At 42.6% G+C, this 23,711-nt stretch overlaps 3 protein-coding genes across 4 annotated transcripts; all 3 read right to left on the bottom strand.

The window, feature by feature from the left end:
* Window positions 1-31: 31 nt before the first annotated feature.
* On the bottom strand, window positions 32-2,256 carry cdkn1ba (cyclin dependent kinase inhibitor 1Ba). The gene is made up of 2 exons (XM_058078644.1): window positions 1,714-2,256; window positions 32-1,017 (listed from the first exon to the last, which is right to left on the bottom strand). The coding sequence occupies exon 1, from the start codon at window positions 2,063-2,065 to the stop codon at window positions 1,715-1,717; it is 351 nt and encodes a 116-aa protein (XP_057934627.1). The 5' UTR covers window positions 2,066-2,256; the 3' UTR covers window positions 32-1,017; window position 1,714.
* A 15-nt stretch (window positions 2,257-2,271) lies between these two features.
* On the bottom strand, window positions 2,272-5,032 carry cdpf1 (cysteine rich DPF motif domain containing 1). The gene is made up of 3 exons (XM_058078643.1): window positions 4,837-5,032; window positions 4,576-4,687; window positions 2,272-4,383 (listed from the first exon to the last, which is right to left on the bottom strand). Exons 1-3 carry the CDS (start codon window positions 4,947-4,949, stop codon window positions 4,252-4,254), a joined length of 357 nt encoding a protein of 118 aa, XP_057934626.1. The 5' UTR covers window positions 4,950-5,032; the 3' UTR covers window positions 2,272-4,251.
* Window positions 5,033-5,202: 170 nt separating this feature from the next.
* Window positions 5,203-16,519, bottom strand: LOC131132733 (peroxisome proliferator-activated receptor alpha-like). Of its 2 annotated transcripts, XM_058078640.1 has the most exons (8): window positions 16,350-16,515; window positions 15,488-15,706; window positions 13,671-13,825; window positions 9,365-9,503; window positions 8,856-9,058; window positions 8,526-8,789; window positions 5,985-6,228; window positions 5,204-5,923 (listed from the first exon to the last, which is right to left on the bottom strand). In XM_058078640.1, the coding sequence occupies exons 2-8, from the start codon at window positions 15,675-15,677 to the stop codon at window positions 5,679-5,681; spliced, it is 1,440 nt and encodes a 479-aa protein (XP_057934623.1). In that variant the 5' UTR covers window positions 15,678-15,706; window positions 16,350-16,515; the 3' UTR covers window positions 5,204-5,678. The 2 variants fall into 2 exon arrangements, with proteins under 2 accessions (XP_057934624.1, XP_057934623.1); XM_058078641.1 differs by lacking the exon at window positions 15,488-15,706 and having other exon boundaries at window positions 5,203-5,923; window positions 16,350-16,519.
* Window positions 16,520-23,711: the final 7,192 nt, after the last annotated feature.

Genomic DNA, 23,711 nt, shown 5'->3' with positions numbered 1-23,711 from the left:
CAATTCAAAAAATAAAAAAACAGACTACAACTAACATGTACAACCGTTTATTTATTTATTTTTTAAAACAATGATTAAAATATATATACAAAAATGTTGCTTTGGGAAAGCCACACACACACACACTCAACATAAATAAGTTAGTATACTTTTTTCAGTGTTTTTCCACAAAAAAGGCACACAGGTACACTTCGGAGAGGGCACTTTCTTTTTCTGCCCACACAAAAAGAGGAATAATAATAGTGCAATTAGACGTTCCACTAATTTCCATTACTTTCACATATTTCACATATTTGCCTAAGTAGTCCAGTGATTTTTCTCTCTCTCTCTTTTTTTTTTAATCTGGACTGTTCATCACAAAGGGGTGGAGTCAAATATGGAAAAATTCTTAGGATTATTATTGGCAAATTTGGTCAAATATTGCTCAACTGTCCATCCCCCCTAAATAAAAAAGGCACACTTTGGCAAAAGTCTGGAGAAAAATACAATAAAATGAAATAAAAAGGGGTGCATAAAGATTCCCATGTAAACTTAAGTCTTTTTTGTCTGTTCCCATGGGACAGCCATAACAAATAGGAAGACATTTAGTTTCCATACAACCCTGATGACTGTTGAAATCTGCATTAAAAAAAAAAAAACCTGAACAACAACAACATAACATGACCACTTGAAATATTTTAAGGGGGGGAGGAAATTGCACTGCAACCTCCCCCCCACCCGTGTCAAAATTCACACATATTATTCAAAAACACAGGCATGAAAAGCACTTAGCTTTTTATGTGCTACATATAAAAACATAGGTAGTGAGAACAGCACTGGGTTGGGGGGGATTATCAATTTGCACGTTTGCTACATTATCTGCTGCTTCTGAGGCAATTTAAGAATAAAAATAATATTAATAAGAGTGCCAAAACTTGATAGTGTACATGTTCAGTGCTTGAGCAGCCTCTCGTGCCTTCCTATAGGAGAGGCTGCTGGTGAGGGTTGTCTCCTCTTTCTGGGCTCCCTTCACATAGTCTGCAAGGAAAAGAGGAGGACATTGTCTTTAAATAACAATAAACGTAAACAATGGAGTGATAAGAGGCATTGTGATGTGTTCAATGACACCTGACCTGCCGTGGTTATAAATCTGTTTACTGTATATGCAGTGTTCACATCATAAGAGGTCATTGTGATGCATTCAATGACACATGCACTTTTGGAAACGATACACTTGTTCAAGTGCATTGTGATGTGTTCAATGGCAAATGCACGGTTGAAAACAATGTTTGTTTAGATGCAGCGTTCACCTGACAAGGCAGCACTGTGATGCATTCAATGGCACATGCATGGGTGTTAAGCGTTTGTGTTTGTTTGTATGCAGTATTCACGTTATAAGGAGACGTTGTGATGCATTCAATGGCGCATGCACGGTTGGAAACGATACGTAAGCTGTATAATTAGTTGTATGATGGAGCAATACGTGGATGCATAGTGATGCATTCAATGGATCACGCAGAGTTGTACTCTTATTTTGCTTACATTGAGTATTCACGCAGTAAGATGCATTCAAAGGCAAATGCACGGTTGGTATGTGTATTAGTTTCCAGCATATTTAGTGTTATAAGGAGACATTATGATGCATTCACTGCACATGTGCTGCTGTAAAGCGTATAATTAAATGTCAGTGTTACGGCAATTCATGTTTAGGTCGTAAAGTGTATTATTGTGCACCTCACTGCTCCTCCGGTTGCTCGGCTTCCAGCGCCTGGTCTTTCGCAGCCCCTCCGGACGAGGGTCCCTCTTTGGAGGAGTTCACGTGAGGCGGCCTGGAGAAGAACTCCGGTGCGTCTGGGTCCTCCGTCCATTCGTAGTTCCCCGCAGGGAGCGGCCCCTCACCGAGCGGGTTGAAATTATAGCGCTCAATAAACGCCTGCACGTCATCCCCAATGGAAGCCGTTAAAAAGCCGCGTATCTCCTCTCGGTCAGGCGTCCCGAAAAGGTTCCTGCACACCGGAGGTCTGCTGTTCTGCTGCGGGGCATCCACCCTCTCCACGGTCGCATCAGAAAGGCGAACATCTGACATTTTGACAAACTATTCCCAAGTGGTCACCGCAGAAATGCAGCGCGGATACTCCATTCAAAAAAAAATAAAAAAGTCAGTAAATATCCACAAGAAAGGTGATTTTCAGTGACTCCTGTCAGGTTGGTAGTAAACCCGAAAGACGCAGACAAGTCACGCACAGAAGTCAGGACATAGCAGCCAACATGGCGTTAGAGGGAGCTGCAGTGAGTGAAGAAGACAAGTTGACATGAAGGACTATTTAAACAGAGACGGCCATTCATTGGTCTGCGCTCCTTCGGACCGCCCATTGAGCGCCCTTAAAGCACCACTAAGGAAGATTGGATTAACTCTACACACCGATAATGGCCTCATTAATAGTTTGACTGCAGTATTTGTTGACACGGAGACGCATTCATGCTGAAGAAATAGCCATATGCTCGACGTTTCCTGTTCGAAACTAGCTTTTAAAAAACGACGGATTTTACCGCATGACAATAAAGGAAGACAGTAATGATGTCATATGGCAACTAGGTTTTTAAAACAAAGATTAGTTTAATGCATGACATTAAAAGGCGACAACGGAGAACGCAGGGACATCATCACGGCATTGCGTCCAATCAGATTGCTGTGGTGTCATGTTGATGCCTTTCAAGGCCACTAGTGGGCGTGTTTGCTTGCTATCAAGGAATTGCTATGATATGTGATGTGTTTTTATTTACACAATAAGAACAAAATAGGGTAAATAATCAAACAGAACATCCACATTACAATTATTTTTAAAAGCATTAACTGATTTCATTTCTGAATAAAGAATTCTCTCTCTTAAACCCAAACATAGAAATGTAATATAAAATGTTTTATATAGTTAGATATAGCAGTAAAATTGCCAACAAAATGTCGTTGCCTGGCTCCCGTATAATAAATAATGTCGTGAATAAATAGATGACATCAAATATGAACAACAATGTACAGCGTAAACAGTAAATTGAACAAATAATTTAAATAATTTTGAATAAATAATAATTTAAAGTTTTGGTTGTGCGTGTGGGCAGGTAGAGGGTCTTATTTGGCATTCAGCAGTCTGAAATTATTTTCTACCAGTTATGTTTATTACACATGTTTACTTACAAATACTTTTCTTCATTACAGCCTTTGATTTAATTTCATATGTAAATGTAATTTCATATGTAAATGAGCAAAGTAAAAAAACATTTAAAATGTTTCTGTATATATATAAAAAACATAAAACACAAATAATATTTTTTTATAAAATAAGATATAAAAAAAGATTGCTTTCTAAAGCAATTTCAGCGGCAATGGCCATCTCTACTGTAAATTACAGCACTTATCTCCACACATTAATATCAATAAATGCTATCTAGTACACTGTAAAGAGTTTAAAGGGTACTTGTCATCAGATAAAAACATGAGCTGGATTAAAGGGTGGCCACTCCAGGCTGCTGGGCAGTACCACTATCGCAACCATCAAACAACAAGACAGCAGGGCTTCATCGAATTGCGATGAGACACAAACAACTCAAGGCACAACTTGATTGAATCAGCGCAAATCCGCTCAGCAGGTCAAGGTTACTCAAGGAACATGTGACATTTGCAGGAAAGGTGTGTGTGTGTGTGTGTGTGTGTGTGTGTGTGTGTGTGTGTGTGTGTGTGTGTGTGTAAATAAAAAGGGACAACCGCAGTACAAACCTCCTGAAAGGGATGACGACAGTGAAGGTGCCGTCATAGTTGGCTGGGTGCTTATCACTGTTAGACTTTGCCACTGTGGACTCTTTTAGACATAGAAGATTAAAATGCTGTATTTCTTTGGTCCTATCTAGTGTTTATGGTGACGTGAGTGAGCGTCTCCAGACATTAACTGATGACACGGGTAAAGAAAAGTGCACAAGAGGGTTGTTTTTTTATAAAATTTAAGAACGAGCAGTTTTAGGCTCCGCCGATGTCAATGATGACTCGTACAAGTACAAGAATGAATGAGGTTCAGCATCATAAACACAGGCAATGTTGTAATTTTGTGATAGAATATCAAAGATAATCCCAAAAATCTTTAGGAGGTCACTCCTTTAGTGTAGAAATCGAAAATGTCTGAAATATTTGTGCAAACTTGTACTATGAGTTCCTTTGTGATGGCTGCCATACTGCAAATGTGCACACAAGATGGTGTTTATAAATATGAAAAACCCATAAACCTATGGCTTGGTGGTGTCCAGGGATGGCTGCCCCTTTTTGCCCAGCTCGGCCCGAATCTGCAGGGGGAACTGGTCCAGGTTCTTGTTCACACAGCGGATACAAAACCTCCTGGTGTAGAAAAGGCTGCAGTCCTGTCAATACAGAGAATAAGAAATGTTAGGTCACGTTGGATGCAGCAAAGTACATTGATTAATTCAATACGCCACATGAGTACTATGTCATATGAGGCTCATCTTCAAACCACAGAGCAACTCACATTCCATACAGTCATTTAAGGTGAGATTAGAATGAAAAGGTAAATATGAATTTAAATATGTACCTACCGAGCCAACACAAACAGTACCGTCACACAAGCTACACTTTGAACCCAAAACAAGGAACTTTTCCTTGTCCGGACTGAAGGGGTCTTTCGTCACAAAACTCTCCTCCAGCAACCTAGACAACCAAAGAGAGGCATATTTTAAGACAATATACACGCAGAAAATTAACAAATTCGTGTTTGTTCCACACGTAGTCGCTATGTTAGCATAGCTAACCCCTTGCTAGCTACACAACAATCCCCTTCATTTCAGTTTTGTACTCACACAATGGCTCTGGTGTTTGGTGGTTTCTGCCCGTAGCAAGTAAAAGGACAACTTAAACCACAGAACTGGCATGTAAATGTCTTTACATGGGGTTCATTTGTAGATTGTTCCATTATATGCTATCAAAGGGAACGGGTATGCTACATTCTTGTTTCGGTGGTAGGGATGTCGTTATATGGGCCTTTACCGCCACCTATAGGATCGGGGGTGTATTGCCACACTGAAATTGGCTGCCAGTTTGTTGGTCTGAATTAATACAATTTATAAAACAAAGAATACAAGCAAAAAAACTGTTCTAGCTGCAATTGTGTTATTGTATTTTATGAAGTAAAAAGAAAGAAAAAGCAATTCAAACATTACTGCTGTTTCAGTTAATGCAATAACTCGATTTAATGCAGAAAATAGCAACGACTGTCACTAACCAATATGGCAACAATTAAAAAGTAAAATATATTCTGTATCCCTTTCACAAAATATTAGTTTATAGAAGTTTATCACTGTCAAAACAAATGGTTCCACACAGTATTTTGTATGAAAAAATAGAATGAAGCCATATTTGTTATTCTAGAAGTCACATTTCAATCTGCATGCAATGCTGTTCAAAGGTAAAAAACAAAATATCACACATTGAAACTGTTTAAATAATATACAATGGCAAATACGTTTGACATGGCTTGGTCACCACACTATTTAGGCATTTTTTTTAAACATCTGATTGCTTCTGTCACAGTTTTTAATACAATCTATGGCCCCATTTTCATAGTACTTCTCCCTAAAATGTTTTTTCCTGTTACGTTTGCTACAGAACAATATGAAGTGTACCCAGTTCTGAATCTCCTAAGTTAGTACATGTCCCGGTAGATTTCTTGCAAGAGGGGGTGCAATGAGGTGTCCTCGGTTGTCTCAATTTCTTGCACCAACTGAGCGTGCTCGGTGACCAGCTCTCGCAGGTCAGCCAGTTTCTGCAGAAGTCTCGGGAAGAGGAAAGGGTGGTCCGGGTGGTTGGCCACCAGGTGGAGCCGCAGGGCTTGAACAATGCCTTCCTGGAGCTGCTCCACTAGAGGGACATCCACCAGGCCTGGACGGTCTGGTGGATGAAGATGAGATGATGAGGACTTGAAGGGGAGTTATTGATTCTAGAAGCTCACCTCCACAGCAGATGATGGCGGCCACAAAAAGGGCCAGGTCGCTGTCTTCCAGCTCTAAGGAGTTGAAGCGTGTGGCGAACTGGAACTTGGGCTCCATCATGTCGCTGAAGGGCCGACGGAGGCTCTTGAGGAACTCGCGGGTGATGAAGCCGCCGCCGCGCGCCACCAGGAGGCCATCTTTGTTCATGCACGAGGCCAGGAGTGTGAAGAGGGCCTCGTAGACGCCGTACTTGAGGAGAGTGACCTAAAAAAAAGTCAGCAAGAGAAGTTGATTGTGAGGATACCATGAAAATACGCCCCCTGGGGGTTCTAAATGGTACAATGACGGCATCAGAGATTTCGCTTGGAGATGATGCCATGGCATCAATGCCTGCATTTTAAGTCGAGGACCACCCCGTGGAGGTCTTTACGGACAGCCAATCGGATCCTCCAGCTCGGCGCAGGTGTCATTTTTTGGGTCTACCACTTGACGTTTTTGTTCCGTAATGGTAAGGATCTTTCCCGAAATGTAGAACCACGGTCTTACTGCGTCCAACCTCAGCAGCAATGGCACGACAATGATCCAACAACATTCGAGAAGAGAAAGCTTCTTAGCTTTAGACATCAGGAGGGCATGACCATGTGAATGCCTGACAGAAAATAAGAATTTTGAGCATTTTTGATCAGGTGAAAACAACCTAGTTCACTTTATTTATTTATTTTTTAAATTCCATTCCCCGTTCTTGCTTTTGCGTATTGTAGCTCTATTTAAAACCTCATTAAGGTCTAAATGTGCTAAATTCATATTCTAGCATTTTTTCAACTGATTTTGATCAGGTCTGTACCGTAAAACGGGGTAATATGGGACAATTTTCCAGGTAATAAGGGACAATTTTCAGGAAAATGTTTTAAATGTAATTCTGTCTTTTCATGTTAAACAGGAAGCTGCTTTGTGTTGTTTTTTTCAAAGAACCATATATTCTTGAACAAATTGTTCAAAAAACATTCATTCATTCATGTTATACCGCTTATCCTCACGGTGGTCGCAGTGGGTGCTGGAGCCTATCCCAGCTGTCTTTGGGCGAGAGGCGGGGTACACCCTGGACTGATGGCCAGCCAATCACAGGGCACATATAGACAAACAACCATTCACACTCACATTCATACCTATGGACAATTTGGAGTCACTAATTAACCTAGCATGTTTTTGGAATGTGGGAGGAAACCGGAGTACCCGGAGAAAACCCACGCATGCACGGGGAGAACATGCAAACTCCACACAGAGATGGCCGAGGGTGGAATTGAACTCGGGTCTCCTAGCTGACCTATTTCACTTGATTTATTTATTTTTTAAATTACAAGTTCCGCTCCTTGTTCTTGCTTTTGTGTATTGTAGCTCTATTTAAAACCTCATTAAGGTCCAAACGTGCTAAATTCATATTCTAGAAATTTTCAACTGATTTTGATCAGGTGTGTACCGTAAAACGGGGTAATATGGGACAATTTTCGGGAAAATGTTTTAAATGTAATTCTGCCTTTTCATGTTAAACAGGAAACTGCTTTGTGTTGTTTTTTTCAAAGAACCATATATTCTTGAACAAATCGTTCAAAAAACATTCATTCATTTTCTTCTGCTTATCCTCACGTGGGTCGCGGGGGTGCTGGAGCCTATCCCAGCTGTCTTTGGGCGAGAGGCGGGTTACACCCTGGACTGGTGGCCAGCCAATCACAGGGCACATACGTAGAGACAAACAACCATTCACACTCACATTCATACCTATGGACAATTTGGAGTCGCCAATTAACCTAGCATGTTTTTGGAATGTGGGAGGAAACCGGAGTACCCGGAGAAAACCCACGCATGCACGGGGAGAACATGCAAACTCCACACAGAGATGGCCGAGGGTGGGATTGAACTCGGGTCTCCTAGCTGTGAGGTCTGCGCTAACCACCCCACCGCCATGCAGCCGTCCAAAAAACATTTTGCTGGAGGATAAGTGGTATAAACCATTTGTTTGACAAGTTTTACAATAACAAAATAGCTTATTGTTTTGTGGTGTTCACCAAGGTGGTGTCTTTAGCCCCCTTAGGTTCTCTGCATTCATTCATTCATTCATTTTCTACCGCATATCCTCACAAGCTTTGCAGGGGTGCTGGAGCCTATCCCAGCTGTCTTCGGGCGAGAGGCGGGGTCCACCCTGGACTGGTCGCCAGCCAATCACAGGGCACATATAGACAAACAACCATTCACACTCACATTCATACCCATGGACAATTTGGAGTCGCCAATTAACCTAGCATGTTTTTGGAATGTGGGAGGAAACCGGAGTACCCGGAGAAAACCCACGCATGCATGGGGAGAACATGCAAACTCCACACAGAGATGGCCGAGGGTGGAATTGAACTCGGGTGTCCTAGCTGTGAGGTCTGCGCTAACCACACCACCGCCGTGCTGCCGTTCAAAAAACATTTTCCCAAAAATTGTCCCTTATAACCCCGTTTTACGGTATGTATTATTGCCTTTGATTTGCGTTGTACTGTTATCAAAGCGTATATTAGTACCTGATCGTTCAAGTCCAGGTTCTGGAAGCCGGGCACGGCCTTGGCAAACTCTGTGAGTTCTGTGACCGTCTCCACTGATGTGCTCTGACAGCAGTGGAAGAGGCGAGCCTCGGCCTCCTTCTGCTGGAGCCCGCCGCATCCCACAGCTGCCACCAGTACCCCTGCCGGCAGGCCGCTGTCGGGTTCCAGGTTGTCAGACGCCATGTGGGCCGCGAAGGTCCTCTCGGCCAGCTGGAATGTCTCCATGTCGTGGATGATGAAAGGCTAGGATGAGGAAGGCAAGATGACCTAAAGGGAGATATAAATCCACACGTAATCATGTTGCTTTACCGGTTTGCTTGTCTTTCCGGTGAGTATGAGGCGAGCTTTGGCTTTGTTCATGTTGAAGTTCTTCATGTAGGCTTCATGGATGCACCCGATTAGGCTCTTGTGGTCGGACAGTATGGGGCTCGCCTCCTTTTTCTTCTCCACCATCTTGCTTTCTGCTTTCAGCTTCATCTTCTCCGCCTGGGGCATGCGTCCAAAACGGATGGCTGTCCCATGGAGACATTTAAGCAAGCAATGGAAGGATTAATTTGTGGAGTTCCAAAAAAAAAGTAGTAAATTAGCCAACAAATGATACGCTGCGGTGAGTTCATTCCCTCCATCTCGGGTTTCTGACACTGCAGCGCCTGAAGCGTGAGGCCGCTGTGACGAACTCAATGACCCTGCAGCACAGATGTGCAGCTCTAAGGGCCCTGTGTTTTCTCCAGCAGGACACTACGCTCGAAAACTGCAGCTACACTCTCAAACGTCCCGCCGCGCTTGTACTGATAAATACTCCAATATGCCTGCCTTACCGTTGTGTGACATTCCCACAGAGAGGCACTTATGGAAGCGGCAGTACTGGCACTTGTTGCGGTTCTTCTTTTGGATTTTGCAGTTGCGCTCACACTTATCGTACTCCAACTTCAGACGGATTGTTCGCCTGAAGAAACCCTGGTTGGGACAGAAACACAATGCAGTTGGCAACTCCACAACACTGCCTTATCTTCTAGCATGCATGTCGATGTAGCCTGTTTCAGCAAAAAGTAATGTTCATTCATGTAAATAGCAATTACACCATTGGTGGCGGCTCAAATGTACTGTATTAGGGACGGCACAAATAAAATAAAAAAAAATAATATAATGGGAAACACACAATATGTAGGCCGTCCATATATTGTAAGTCATTAGCATGTATCTTCATTTAGTGCACATAGAAGAAAATGCTGGAATTAACTTGAAAGGTAAGTTACGTAGCTTTATTTGCAAATACTATATATATTCATATTAATATGCAAGTTGATGTACTTTGATGTACTTTAAGCTGTGTAAAACTGCAGTACTACAAGCTGGTCTCAGGAAAGATTTATAGAATTTCCTACAAAAGTAATTAGTTGACATTGTTTAGCAAATTGAAATGATTTATGACTGAGAAATAAGCAATGAGTAGAACAAACTATAATTATATCATTATTATTATTAATTTATTTATTAATAATTTCTAATTTATTATTTCTAATTTATATTTAATTTTCTATCTAATTTCTAATTTATTATTTCTAATTTCTAATTTATTATTTCTAATTTATATTTAATTTTCTATCTAATTTCTCATTTATTATTTATTATTTCATTCATTCCTTCATTTTCTACCGCTTTTCCTCACGAGGGTCGCGGGGGGTGCTGGAGCCTAACCCAGCTGTCTTCGGGCGAGAGGCGGGGTACAATATTTATTATTTAATATTTAATATTTAATATTTATTATTTATTATTTATTATTTATTATTTATTATTTATTATTTATTATTTATTATTTATTATTTATTATTTATTATTTATTATTTATTATTTATTATTTATTATTTATTATTTATTATTTATTATTTATTATTTATTATTTATTATTTATTATTTATTATTTATTAATATAAAATATAATAAAAAAGCTTCCGTGCAAAAATTGCATTGTCAGCACATTATGGTCATCCATAGCACCTCTAGTGGCTGCTGATGGTCATAGCAGCCTGGTTGCATGAACTCCATGAACTTTGCTATAAAAAAAAAAACAAAAACCTTGTATTCTCTCCATTCCCTACAGTCTCTGGCTCTAACATAATCCGATCCCCGTTGGTGCATTCAGGTACTGTGGGATCAGTGTTACATCACTGCACTAAGGATGTAAAAGAAGCCAACGGAGTTGGACTTGTATGTATTCTTAAAGAGGCCCGGCATCGAATGACACCATTGGAAACAGAAAGTGGGAGCAGATGTCACACATGTCGCTAAAAGAATACAATACTCACACATAGAGTACAATACTCAACACACACACACATTACCTCAGATGGTATTGTGGATTTTCTGCCAATACATCCATCCCTATCCATCATCATGCCAGTACAACAGTACATTGGCCTCACATGTTAGGCAGTAGGAGTGCTTTGGTGTCGCCTCGGAGTGGAAAACAAGTCGGGCGAGGAAGAGAAAAACAATTCCATCCTGCATGTCTTTGCACGCGTGTGTATGACTACATCCTAGCATTACCAGAGGCAGCGCCGTGATTTATAGCGTGGAGGAAAACCCACACATGAGACGCGTTGCCCAATGATTCTTTCAAGGCTGAATCGTCGTGACGCACCGATCGTCGTCAATCGCTAACCTTAATTGTTCGTTAAGATTTGGCTCATTTACATGGGCTATTGATCATTTTAAACAAGCTGGAGGTTTGCTGCCTTAACAGACATCAAAACTAATCACCGCTGAATGGAGTGAGGTTCCCCGGATGTGTGGTGTTAGCTTGTTTTTACATCTGCATCCCCGCACCTTTGATTAGATTGCATTTGCTGTACATATTTCCATATGTACGTATTTATACATATTTGCTTGTGCGCTGGAATAGAAAAAGGCTTAGCTCTGAGCCTCAGGGCGCATAATTTGGACAGGTTTAATCACCAAATGGAAATCCAATCTAAATAGAAAAGTTAAATATTGCAATATTAAACATCAATATATAAATGCTGGTGTTAAATTTTGCGGTACACAATCATACATGGAGAAAGTGAATGGAGTGGTGTTCCCTAAGGGAAAGGGAAATTAACATTCAGCTATATTTGGCAGTTATACCGCCACTGCAAGGTCACAAGGACAGAGCAACCTAATTTTGTTATGTATACAAGAGTACCCAGGGCACATTTAATTTAAAGGCCAGTGTGTTTGCAGAAATTGGAGAGAGAGAGAGAGAACAAGGAAATACTGCACTTTTAGTACTCATAGACAGCGAATGGAGTGAGGTTCCCCAGGTCTCTTGAAATTATCATGCATTTTTTTCATTGTTTTCAAAAGCCGGACGAACGGCTGCCGGGCACATTTTCAGTAGTGTCAGTAGAATGGATCTGCTTTGATTATTGTGTTTCCATGTGTTTAGCTCTGAGCCTCAGAGCACGATTATTTTAAAGCCAAGGAATTGAAAATCAGCATGATGACAAAAAGTTAAGGTTGGTGGAGAACTATTTTTGAACACAGAAGATAACATGTAACAAATACAGAAGTAGTGATAGAAATTGCATGGAGTAAGGTTCCCCAGGGATCTTAAAGTTAGCATACACTTCTTGGTTCTTTTCAGATGCTGTACTGACTGTTGCTACGTAAATTTCAGTGTCCGTAGAATGGAGCTTAATTTCATAATTTGTATTTAAAAGGGTTTAGCTCTGAGCCTCAGAACACAAATAATTTAAAGCAAACCCATACAGGAATAAAAAATAAACCTGAAGACAACAAGGTAAAGTTTGGTGCAGAACTACTTCAAACAAAGAACAAAGAAAATAACAACTTGTGACAAATACAGACGTACTGGTAGAAAGTGAATGGAGTATGGTTCCCCAGGGATCTTAAATTTAGCATACACTTTTTGGTTAATTAATTTAAATCCAACTCATACAGGAATTAAAAATAAACCTGAAGACAACAAGGTAAAGTTTGGTGCAGAACTACTTTGAACAAAGAAAATAACAACTTGTGACAAATACTGAATTACTGGTGGAAAGTGAATGGAGTAAGGTTCCCCAGGGATCTTAAAGTTAGCATACACTTTTTGGTTAATTAATTTAAAGCCAACCCATACAGGAATTAAAAATAAGCATGAAGACAACAAGCTAAAGTTCGGTTCAGATTGCGGAACCAACAAAATACCAAAGCCTGTGACAAATACAGCAGTCCTGTATGTATACTGGTGGAATGCGAATGGAGTGAGGTTCCCCAGACGAATAAAGGTAGCATCTGGAAAATTGTTTAACCTGCTGTTAATACAGTTGACTATCAAAATAACTGAACTGCCTTATGATGCTATAGTCGTATTGTGCATTTTATTAGCTTTGAGCCTCAGGCACTGTGTCCAAAACGAGTGGCACTTCTGTGGTTTGTTTAAACAACCAATAGTATTTTCATCCATTGCAAAGCAATACAAAACACAAGAATTAATGAAGCCCTTCAAGAATATTACTACTCTCATGAAAGGAGCTGTTGAAATATCACGCCGTGTGTAAATACAATAGCGAGCACTACACGCCAAATGGGGGATTTTTCCATGATGGTGCAATACCGACCGGAACATGGACAGTGGCGTGGAGCAGCTCAATGACTGGCTGATCAACTGAAATAAAACATCCTACCCGTGAAGGCAAAATTAGATTCATGGTTCAGGCGGCAGGGTATAACAATCCACTGGGGGGGGTCACATGACAATGCGGCGACGACAGATGATGGCGACGATTACGATGCCAGCCATCTTTGGGTACTGCTCCATGTGTGTGGAAGTGCATTCACGTCACCCAGGCTGGATGGGAGCCAAGCGGGGGAGAGGTGGCGAATCAGCCAAGGCTGCCGTGTCCCCAACCTCACATGAACGCTACTGGATTGGAGTCTCAGGAACTTTCCACTGGCCTCTAGGTCACATGCCAAACACTGTGTGTGTGTGTGTGTGTGTGTGTGTGTGTGTGTGTGTGTGTGTATGAGAGAGGTGACCCGCTCCATGTCGCGCCTAATTGTTCTTTCAGTGCAAATGACCAACCTGGATTTTTGGTTCTATTTCTAGACTCTGTCACATACTGAACACTTTCTACTCACCTTGCAGCCCTCGCATGCATGCACGCCGTAATGGAAGCCTGAAGCTTTGTCCGAGCACACCCTGCACTCCAAGTTGAGGGGGCCGGAGCTCTCATCGGGCTCTGGCGCAGCTCCGCAACCCCCTGGTGACGGGCTGGAGGCCGGGGTCAAGGTGTCTGCAGCATACAGAAGAGAGGACTTGACAGAGCTGGACACAAAATACATAATGTGCATTGTAATCATAGTAATAAAAAAGCTTTTGCATAATAACAGAAAAATGCTGTTTATTTACATTCTTTGTAAAGGCAGGCGTACCTTATTCTCTGGCCTTCTAGCCTATGCTAACAACAAGGTCAATACTAGCTAACTATCTCATGGTACTGATAAATAATGTCATAAAAGCATCTAAAATTAGCTTATTGGCAAATATTTGACACATAAGCTGGTTTATTACTTTATTTATGTCCAGAAACAGATTACATTTGATGTGAGTAGAGACCAAGAAGCTACATTAAATAAGCTAACAGGAAGTAGGACAGGTAGATATCTGATTGGCTGACAATGAAGAGGGTGGGGCTTAACTCCACTTTGTACACAGTGCTCACCAGATAATTGCATTACTCTCTTATTTAAGTTTAAAAAATATCTAAATAGTGTCAGACACCCATCTAAAAATGACTTACTGGTACATTATGACAAATTGGTTGGATTATTTCATTACATATGGTCCAAAACATTGAAACATTTAGTGAAACATGAGACAAGCTAACAGCAAGCAGCTGATGGCAAGAGATCTGATTGGCTGAAAGCACACAGCAACAATGAGGAGGGCGGGTCTAATGACACAACTCTAATATTTAAATGTATTTAATGCAAACAAAAACAAGTGTTTATTTATTTATTTAGGTCCATATTATTCTATTACAAATGCTAATGTAGCATTACGTGAAGAAATCAGCATTAGTCATACATGTTCATGAGATTTAAAGTGAGACATTCAGACCATTTACCTGCACGACAATTAAATTGGTGAATGGGAGTTTTGCATTAGAATATGTTAACTCAATACAGTACATATTCATCATGCATATGTAATAAATCTATTATAGACTACACCAGGGGTGTCCAAAGTGCGGCATGGTGGCCACTTTCAGACCACAAAAATTGAAATATCACCAGCAATTTTACAAGAATAAAGTCAAAATATTTTTTTAAAAGTTGTAATCTAATGAGAACAAGTTGTAATTTTAAAAGAACAATATTAGGATGAAAAATTACATAATTTTCATAGCATAAAAATGAAATATTAAAGAATAATATATATAAGTCATAATATTATGGAAAACAAACAACAAAAAAGTTGTAATTTGGGGATTTTTACGAGTATTGAAGGTGAAATATTTGTAACATTAAAAAAATGGCAAACATTTAATAGAATTTGAAAAATACTTAAGGAAAAAAGTCATCATATTATGAGGGAAAATAATGGCCTTTTAGGAGCATAATGTTGAAATATTGAAGGAAAAAACGTAATACGAGAACCAAACAGAACACAGTTGTCATGTTTGGAAAATTAGGGTGGGGAAAACATTATATTATTATGGGAATGAAGTCACAATATTATGGTAGAGAGAAAATTTACTAAGATTATTGAAGAAGAAAGATTAAGTATTTGGAAAATTAAATAAGAAACACTGCCAAAACATTTGGCAGTCACATTATGCTCTGCTTTCATTTTTTTCTTGAAATGTATACAACTTCTTGCACCCTTTCATTTTTCAGCTTATGACCCTCACTAGAAAATGTCTGGACACCCCCAAGCTACACTGACTACTCACCAAGTGCAATAGAGCTCCCAGACCCAGAACCAGAACCAGGACTCTGATACTCCGGGAACTCAAACCCAATTGTGTCTTCTCCAATGGACTGGGAGATGTCACAAAGATCCTCCATGAGATCTGCACAGAGGGGGCTGTCTAGGAGGGAGTCTCCTAGCGGGGATGGGGGGCAGTAGAGGTCGCCTGCCATGGTGGATGATTGGCACCTCACTCACCAAACTAAGGGGGGGAAATTATAATGTTGTTAACGTCTACTACTACATGAATTGTTTTGAAGAAGAAGAGTCATTGATACAAGACTAGCTGATGTCTTGCATGGCCGGGTTTGCTCCAAAGAAGTGCCCCAGGACATCCGTACTCCACACACAGTACTTCCAGTAATTGACTTGCAGCAGATGTTACTGTTATTATCGCACCACATAATGTAGCCTGATTCGACCTTTCAGATTTAATGTAGCCATAAAGGTATCCCCACATCGCTGGAACGTGTCCTGACAGAGAGTTGTGTTTATTATGGTGGTGTGCTCATCTCATGTTGCTCACCAAAATATTACACGACACCTCTCATATTGATGACAAGATATTAAGTACCAAACGTTCCTCATAAGTCATTGTTTTACTTCCCCCGTGGATTCTTTCTTAAGGTCAAAATCTTATTCATGCTCTTATTTTGAAGCATTTCCTTCCACCTGCAGCAACAGTGCACTAAAGGATCGTTCATCTATTTAGCATACATACAGTATGAAGTACAAGCAACCATTTGTTTCATATGCAAACAGCACAAACGTTTCAATCCCATCATAAGACAACCCGGAAATCCTCTTACGTAATAGCAGCAAAGTTGGAATGTTTGGTTTTTTACCGCAGAGATTTGGCATCCAAGCATTTCCAGACTTCCGGTCGGGATAGTTGTGCGGACAAGGAAATGGAGATGTTTCAGCTCAGCTTTATCATCGCCGTGTGCTCTCTCCTCTTCGCTCCGTGCTAGCAACGCGCCCTTCGTCTTCAGACAGGAAGTGACGACAAATCAAGCGCACGCGTCCGCACGCGCACACCTCCCGACACACCTATAGTTTCAGCCAATCACGGCGCACTGGGGGGAACCACAAGCACTTTCGGATATCGTTTTTAAACACCGAAAACAGCGTGAATTACCTAACACAGATATTTATTTCACTTGTCTGACTATAAATTACAAACTGAACACATTTAGAATGGATGTTGTCGGGAAGAATGACAGTAAAAAGGACAAAAAGCTACTTCCGGTATAATGTCCTACTTTGATAAACCACCCCCGTGATCAGCTGACACGAGAGACATTTTTATCTCGTCATTATGTGTCATATGTTCTTGTTTCCACAACTTTCTATTGCTATTATGTTGCATTTTAAAACAGATAAGTAAAAAGTGATATGTTCACGTACTGTACTTTGAGTTGCATGGAGTTTTGAAATAAATCTACGGTATGATATTAAACCTCAAGGAAGAAATATCAGTTGTACTGAAATAGACTTAAATTATATATCGAGTTGTTCTGTTCATTTTTGACTTGAATTAAGTCGAAGTAAAAGCTTGCATGTCGAAATTCAATTGAATTGCGACACTTGTTTATGGCGCCCTCTATCGGAAGTGGGTGAATAACAAGGGTGAGCCTTTTTTCCCCACAGTGAGTAAATATCACCAAATTAGGTCAAACTTAAATGGTGTTTTTTTAACTGACTTAAGAGAGCCTAAAGCTGTACTTATGAGCTCATTAAGGCAACCGGTCACACTTTGTTTCCAATCTTTATTCAAAATTTCAACAAAACAGCACAATTTGAACACAAATCAGTACAACTCACCAATCGTTGCGTCCTTTTGAGAACATAACCCTCGTCAATTTGAGGCAGTGTTTCACGCACGGTCATTACCCGGGATGTATTGCTGCCCTCCAGGGAAGGCAGTAGGTTGTATAGTTAACTCCTGATGGGGTAAAATCACAACCCTGAAACCACACAACCTACTACCTCACCCTGTACGAACACCATGAGTCACCCGTGTGAGAGTTAATGGCTCTATTAATTATTGTCACCTACAGAGAGGTGTAACAGTCTGTTAATTCAACACACAATGCATCATTTTTTCATGATAAATGACCAATGTCTGTGTAATAACGTACAAATGTTACCGGTAGCTCACCTCTCCTTTCACACAAAGACACGTGAAAAAACCCAAAGCGTCGGCATCAAGTGAAAGCGCTGCCATTACAATCGCTTCAGGAAAGACAGTAGGTTGTATAGTCATCTGACAGCTTGGGAATGACCCTAAAACTATACAACCTACTACCTCACCCCAAAGGACAGTTTATCTCATCCTCGTGTCCCACGACGGAGCGTCCACCTCAGGAGGAAATACACATACCGTGAAAAAACAGTCCCAGGTACTTCCTGTCTGCATCTCTCGGCCTGCTGGAGACACAAACAAGAGGAGGTGGTCACACTTTCACTTTGCTATCGTCTTACACACAAACACACACACACAGGAGTCATGTATCAAGCCGCAGCAAATTAGCACATACACTTAGGTACACCTACACAATACAATGATAATGTGTGTGATACTTCATATACATATGTTGTATACAAATGTTGAGAGTAAGTGTAAAGTCACTTCCTACGATGGAAAAATTGACCAACCAAACATTGCCATCATTGAGCTTTTGTTACGCTTAAATAAAATGAGTGTTTTCAGTGGCGGCGGTGGTGCTTTCACTGTACTTTGCAGCCTGAGTCAGAGAAGGCTGCGGTTTTCCCTAAAGGTGGGGGTCACACTTATAATAAAAGTGACTCAGTGGTCTGAACACACTTTTACTGGCCATAAACGCCACACCAACAGCACCAGCAGCTACTTAATGGCCAGGCCTGTAAAGTACACAGCCGTCAATACACTTGAAAAGTAGCAAAAAACACATGTATGTAAAATATATACGCTACTAATGAGAGGAAAGGAGCTGTCAAAAAGGATTCTAGGTGAGATTGAACACGCTCCATGGCGGCCGGGCTGCAGTTGAAGAAGGCCGCCAACAGGTGTCCTCCCAAGCATGTGAGGCGTCGGCGGTGATCCTGTGACAATGAGGCCTTTGTGCGATTCCGGGTGCCCTCGTGTACTGTTTCCCCTCTAATCTTCATTTGACCTTTAGGCCGGCGGCTTTGCTTTCCCTTTTCGCCCGCCCCTGCGCCCCCTGCTCATTTTCCTTTGAAGAGATTATCTGAGAGACGTACCGATTTAGACGACTTGACACAACAACCATCACATGGCTGCGGAGCCTCTTGACGGGGACGTGTCCGTCGCCGGCGCGGTGGCCGCTGCGTGCGGGGAGACAATACCGGGCCGGATCGTGTTCGGCATCTGCAAAAGGACACCATAATGAGTGAAGGGAGGCCACCACGTGTTGGCACACGGATGATTATTCTCAAGAGGATGAAGCCATCAAAATTAACCTTTTGTGGTTCAGCGCAGGAAACACACACAGCCTGCAAATGAAAGAGAAGGACATTAGCTAAATGTGGTCTCACACACACGCGCACACACGCACACACGCACACACACACTAGAGGTGTCGATAGAGTCCACTTTTCATGAAGCAGCTCATTACGCTTATATTCCAGTCATTGTAAGGAAGCACAAAACAAGTACAATGTACAAACAAGCACATTGGGGCTTTTTTTTTTCTTTCATCTATTTGCTAATTATAGTTTTGGAAAAATAACAGCATGGAAATCGATTAATGGATGTAATTTCACACAAAGCGGCAAAAATAGAAATAATATTGTTACGTATGATTGAATAACACCCAAAAACTGTATAACACACAGCAGACACCAGTGAAATGTTAGGAAACTTGGAAAATGTCACTCACACACACACACACACACACACACACACACACACACACACGTTATGACCTATAATATTCACGATAGGAATTTTAATTCAAGGCTTTTCAACTAATGTCTACACATTTACTGTAATAATGAATGAATTAATTAAAGGGAAAATCATCCTTAGAAAAACAAGTGTACAAGTCATTTATAACATAAATATTCAGTTACTTTTTAAGTGAAAAAATAAGTCTCCGTTTAAATCTGTACTTATATATTAATATTTTCTGTATTAATGTAGTATAGCTAAGTATTCAAAAGCCGTGTATGTGAAAAACACACACACACACACTCGTAACACGCTTGTTTTCCTCGTCCGTTTTGCAAAATCCACAAATTTGCTAAATCCAATTTTGCAAGCGCAACATGGCCGAACTTGTAAAAGTGTGTGTGTGTGTGTGTGTGTTTTTTTTTTTAATTTGGCCCCCAACGCACCTGTGTGTGTTTAAGTAAGACAGTGGCCATCTGTATCGGGCCCATTGTGTGTGTGAATGCTCCGAGGAGGAGGCTGTGCCCTGCACTCCTTGGGAGAGGCGTGGGAACCCCATTCATCCTTGTAGCCAGGGTTCATTGTGGGGCGCACAGCATCAAATGTGTCTGGCTGTTTGCAGTGTGTGTGTGTGTGTGTGTGGAGGGGGTTGTTCCTCATTTATACAGATATGATAGGTAGAATATTTACATCTATTTTAAATTCGATCTCTTTTGTAGTGATATAAATATAAATGCTCTGATTTTTTTATGTGCTAAATTTATTTTTCTGATTTTATATATTATCTATTTTATTTTAGTAAATTTCTAAAATAATTATATTAATTTATTCCTTTTTTTAATAATAAATATGTGTTTACGTCCCGCTCCCGTAAGGCTAATAATAAAAAAATAAGGGGTATATATTTTATCAAGTGACTGGAGTGGTTCATCTCTGAGGGGAGGGGTCCAGACGTGTGAGGCGCAAACGCAACTTCGGGGTTTCCTATTGGGGCGACAGAGATGGCGGCGCCTGTGGTGTACATAAGCAAAAGAAGGTAGGAGGCGTGAGAGGTATCACTGATGATTCACGCCGCCTCCGCTCCTACCTCGTGATCACGCTGCGTTACCAAGCACTCATCAATCCCTAAAAAAATATTAGTTATTAGTAAGTGTGTATGGGATTCTTTAAAGACACAGTGCAGTTTCCGTCTTAAAATAAATGCGTAAAAATGGTATATTTCAGGGGTGGAGCTTCTGCGATGCTAATGCTAATACAGTCGTATTAATTCTTTTAAAACGTGAAATATTCGGATGAAAATGCGCAACCCATTTACTGAAGTCACACTTTCACGAAGCTTAGCCAAAGTCAAACTTAATGCGTTAAGTTAGACATTACCGCACGTACGTTTGGAAGAAAATGTCTTAAAAATGCTTTTCCTCTCAGGCCTGCGTGGCCACGTGTCAGTCGTGACCCATTTTCCAATATTCAGCCTCCTCTACCAAAAATAAAAAAGTGCCGTCTGTTTGCGGGCTTTGAAATGAACAAAGTCGCCGTAATAACAGCGAAACATAGTTGTGGAGGGAAGAAGGGGGAAAGACGGAGTGAAAAAGCGCGAGGGCGAGCGTGATGGTGGGCTTGGCCTTGTGAAGTAGGCCCCAGTCTGGACGTGGGCCCAGCCCTGCACAGCTAGTGCCGCTCTGCTCCCTTGCACGTCGTCTCTGCTCAGCACGGCTCGACAAACTGCAAGTAGGGGATGCACCAGAGCGGAGATTATTAGCTGGTCTCATTCGGTCAACGCCACGTTCCCCCTGCAGTTTGCCCCTAAGTGGCTTCTCGGAATGGTAGCATGCAAACACCCAGAACTCGGGGATGGGGGTCAAACGAAAGCGCTTCCCCCCTTGTATTGTGCAGAGAAAACCACTACATGCGTGCACACATACACACACACACACACACACTCTCAGACTTACCCAATGAGGCTTGATGCCGAGGGAGATCTCCGCCGTCCATCGTGGCGGATGCCTCTGCTCGCCTCATGCACCGAGGGAACTCAGTCTGCACGAGTAGGCGGGTATGCCCGTGAGTGACCTACTCCGAGTCCCGGAAAAGTAGTGGCCTGCGCCCATCTGTTGGACCCTGCGTCTGCTTTCTGCCCCCTCCATCCAGACCGGGCACGGGTGGTTGGGGGTTAACGTGCCTAAAAGCGTCTCACTTCTCTCCGATATTTACAAACGCCGGCTCTCCGCTGCATGTCGGAAGACTGTCAGGGCCCGCCACAATGGGGAGGCCATGTGGTTTCCCATGGAGTCGCGTGTTCCTCCCGTCTGGCAGTTAACAAGGCTTTGAATGAGGAATGTTAGCAAACAGAGCCGCTGCACGTTGGCTGAATGCTAAGCCAGGCAGCCAGTCAGATGGCGGCGCTGGCCCGGGCATATGAATAATGCAAAGGGAGGAGAGAAGGCGAAGCTCCGCCCCTGTGCTGCTGCCTGATCCCAACTCCACCCGCCCCCCTCCGCTCCAAAGCCAAATGCCTTCACGGGAGCGCAGCGAGGAGGGGATGAGGAGGGGATCTGTGCAGCAACTCCTTCTATTAAAACAAGAGGACATCAGTTGACCCGTGGACAGGACGCACATGCCGCCAATCAGTTCCTGAAGCATGCTACCCCCCCACAACAACTCCCCACTTGGAATCATCTCGCTCCTTTATGGCGTTCTGTGCCTTTTGTTTAGAATTGGCACCTGGCCCAGAAAAAACCCGGTCCGCCGCTCCGCCCTCCTGCTCTGCTTTCACTGAGCGAGAACGAGAGTGAGGGAGAGACACACGAGAGGGTGGGGCAGAAAGGAGAGATGGGAAGAGAAAATATTTGACAAAAAGGCTTAAATGAGGACTCACGAGGAGAAGAACCCACGGCGGAGCCGACAACACAACCTGAAGGGGGGGGTGAAGGATGGTGTCGGAGTAAAGAACGCCACTTGTTGCTGCACAGTGAGGAGTGCAGGAGGAGGCACAGGGTTAAAATCCTGGGACGGCGAGTAGTAAAAAATCCCTCCCTCTTTAGGCATGGGGGGGGGGAGGGACCGCCTGTAGAAATAGCAGCAGAGCACCCCCCTCTTCCCCCTCCACCCTCTGCTTTTTTTCTCTCTCAGAGCTGCTGTGTCCTAGTCTACCCTCTCGCATGTGGCTGGAACCCAGGCAGAGACGAGGAAGAGAAGGAGGAGGGCGATGGATAGAAAAAGAAGGGGGAGTCGGGGGGGTCGAGCTGTGAGTGGTGGAGAGAGGGCTCAGCTGATGATGAAACGTGTGGGAGTGGGTACGCGTTTTCATCCTGATATTCGCCACCGTGGGGGAGGGGCTTGCGTGTGTGAGTGTAGTAGTGATCAAAGCAATAAAGTTGTTTTCATTAACATGCACCAAAAACACACACAAGTGTGCAAAACCGTCCTTAAGAGGCTAGCAACAGCACATTGGGCCGAACCAGGAAGTACGTGCGGAGCCAATCACCGTCGCCGCCTCGATTCAAGGTCGTTTTGGACGTTCGGGGCTCAGTCGGCGCCAAATGAGCACCTGGCCGTGACTGCGGCGGCGACGCGGGCGGGAAAATGGGGTCTGATGCAACACAGCCCGTTCGTCCGCCATTACTGGGCCAGCCTGCAGCGAGCAACCGCCCTTGCGTGCGAATGAGGAAAGAAATGTCGGACGACAAAATGGAACCCCCCCACACACACCCGCCCAACCCCCCTCCTACCCTTTTTGGTCCTTCATGAAAGCCTACAGTAATACACATCACGGCCTCTCACCCGAAGCTGCACACCTCTGCATCCGTCCCCGTGAAGGTCACACCACACGGCCGACCCAACGCTCCTCTCCAAACTTGCCAAAACGCAGTAATGCCCCGTTTTAGCGCCACGCTACTTCCTTTCTTTTGGACGCCATTCCTCTCCCCTTTTGGTTTCCCAAAACTCAGCACCGACAGGCTCTTCCTCTCCCTAATGTGGCACAAAAGAGAGCAGGGTGGGGGAAAAGGCACTCCAAAAACGCCACACATGCATGCTGCTCTGAGTTGGTGCTTCTTGTAACTAACAGACGACGGGGGGAAAGCGAGGCAGACATGGCTGCTGGCTGACTTGCAGAAAAAGGCGTTCACGCCGCTAACACGGGCGTGTGTTTGGACCTCGGCAAAACACACACAACTTTCAAAATAAAGAACCCAGGCCCTTCTGAGACTGTGTACTGCTGCGCTGTCCAGGTAACACGCACAACAACACGAGTAACAAGTGACGGACAGCGACTCGTGATGAGGAAAACGGTCCCTGGATTGACGTCACATCTCAC

The sequence above is a fragment of the Doryrhamphus excisus genome, chromosome 7, assembly GCF_030265055.1.
Source record: "Doryrhamphus excisus isolate RoL2022-K1 chromosome 7, RoL_Dexc_1.0, whole genome shotgun sequence".
In the NCBI taxonomy this organism is placed as follows: Eukaryota; Metazoa; Chordata; class Actinopteri; order Syngnathiformes; family Syngnathidae; genus Doryrhamphus; species Doryrhamphus excisus.
The sequence above is the reverse complement of the archived record's forward strand: the minus strand, read 5'-3'. Positions and strand labels throughout refer to the sequence as shown.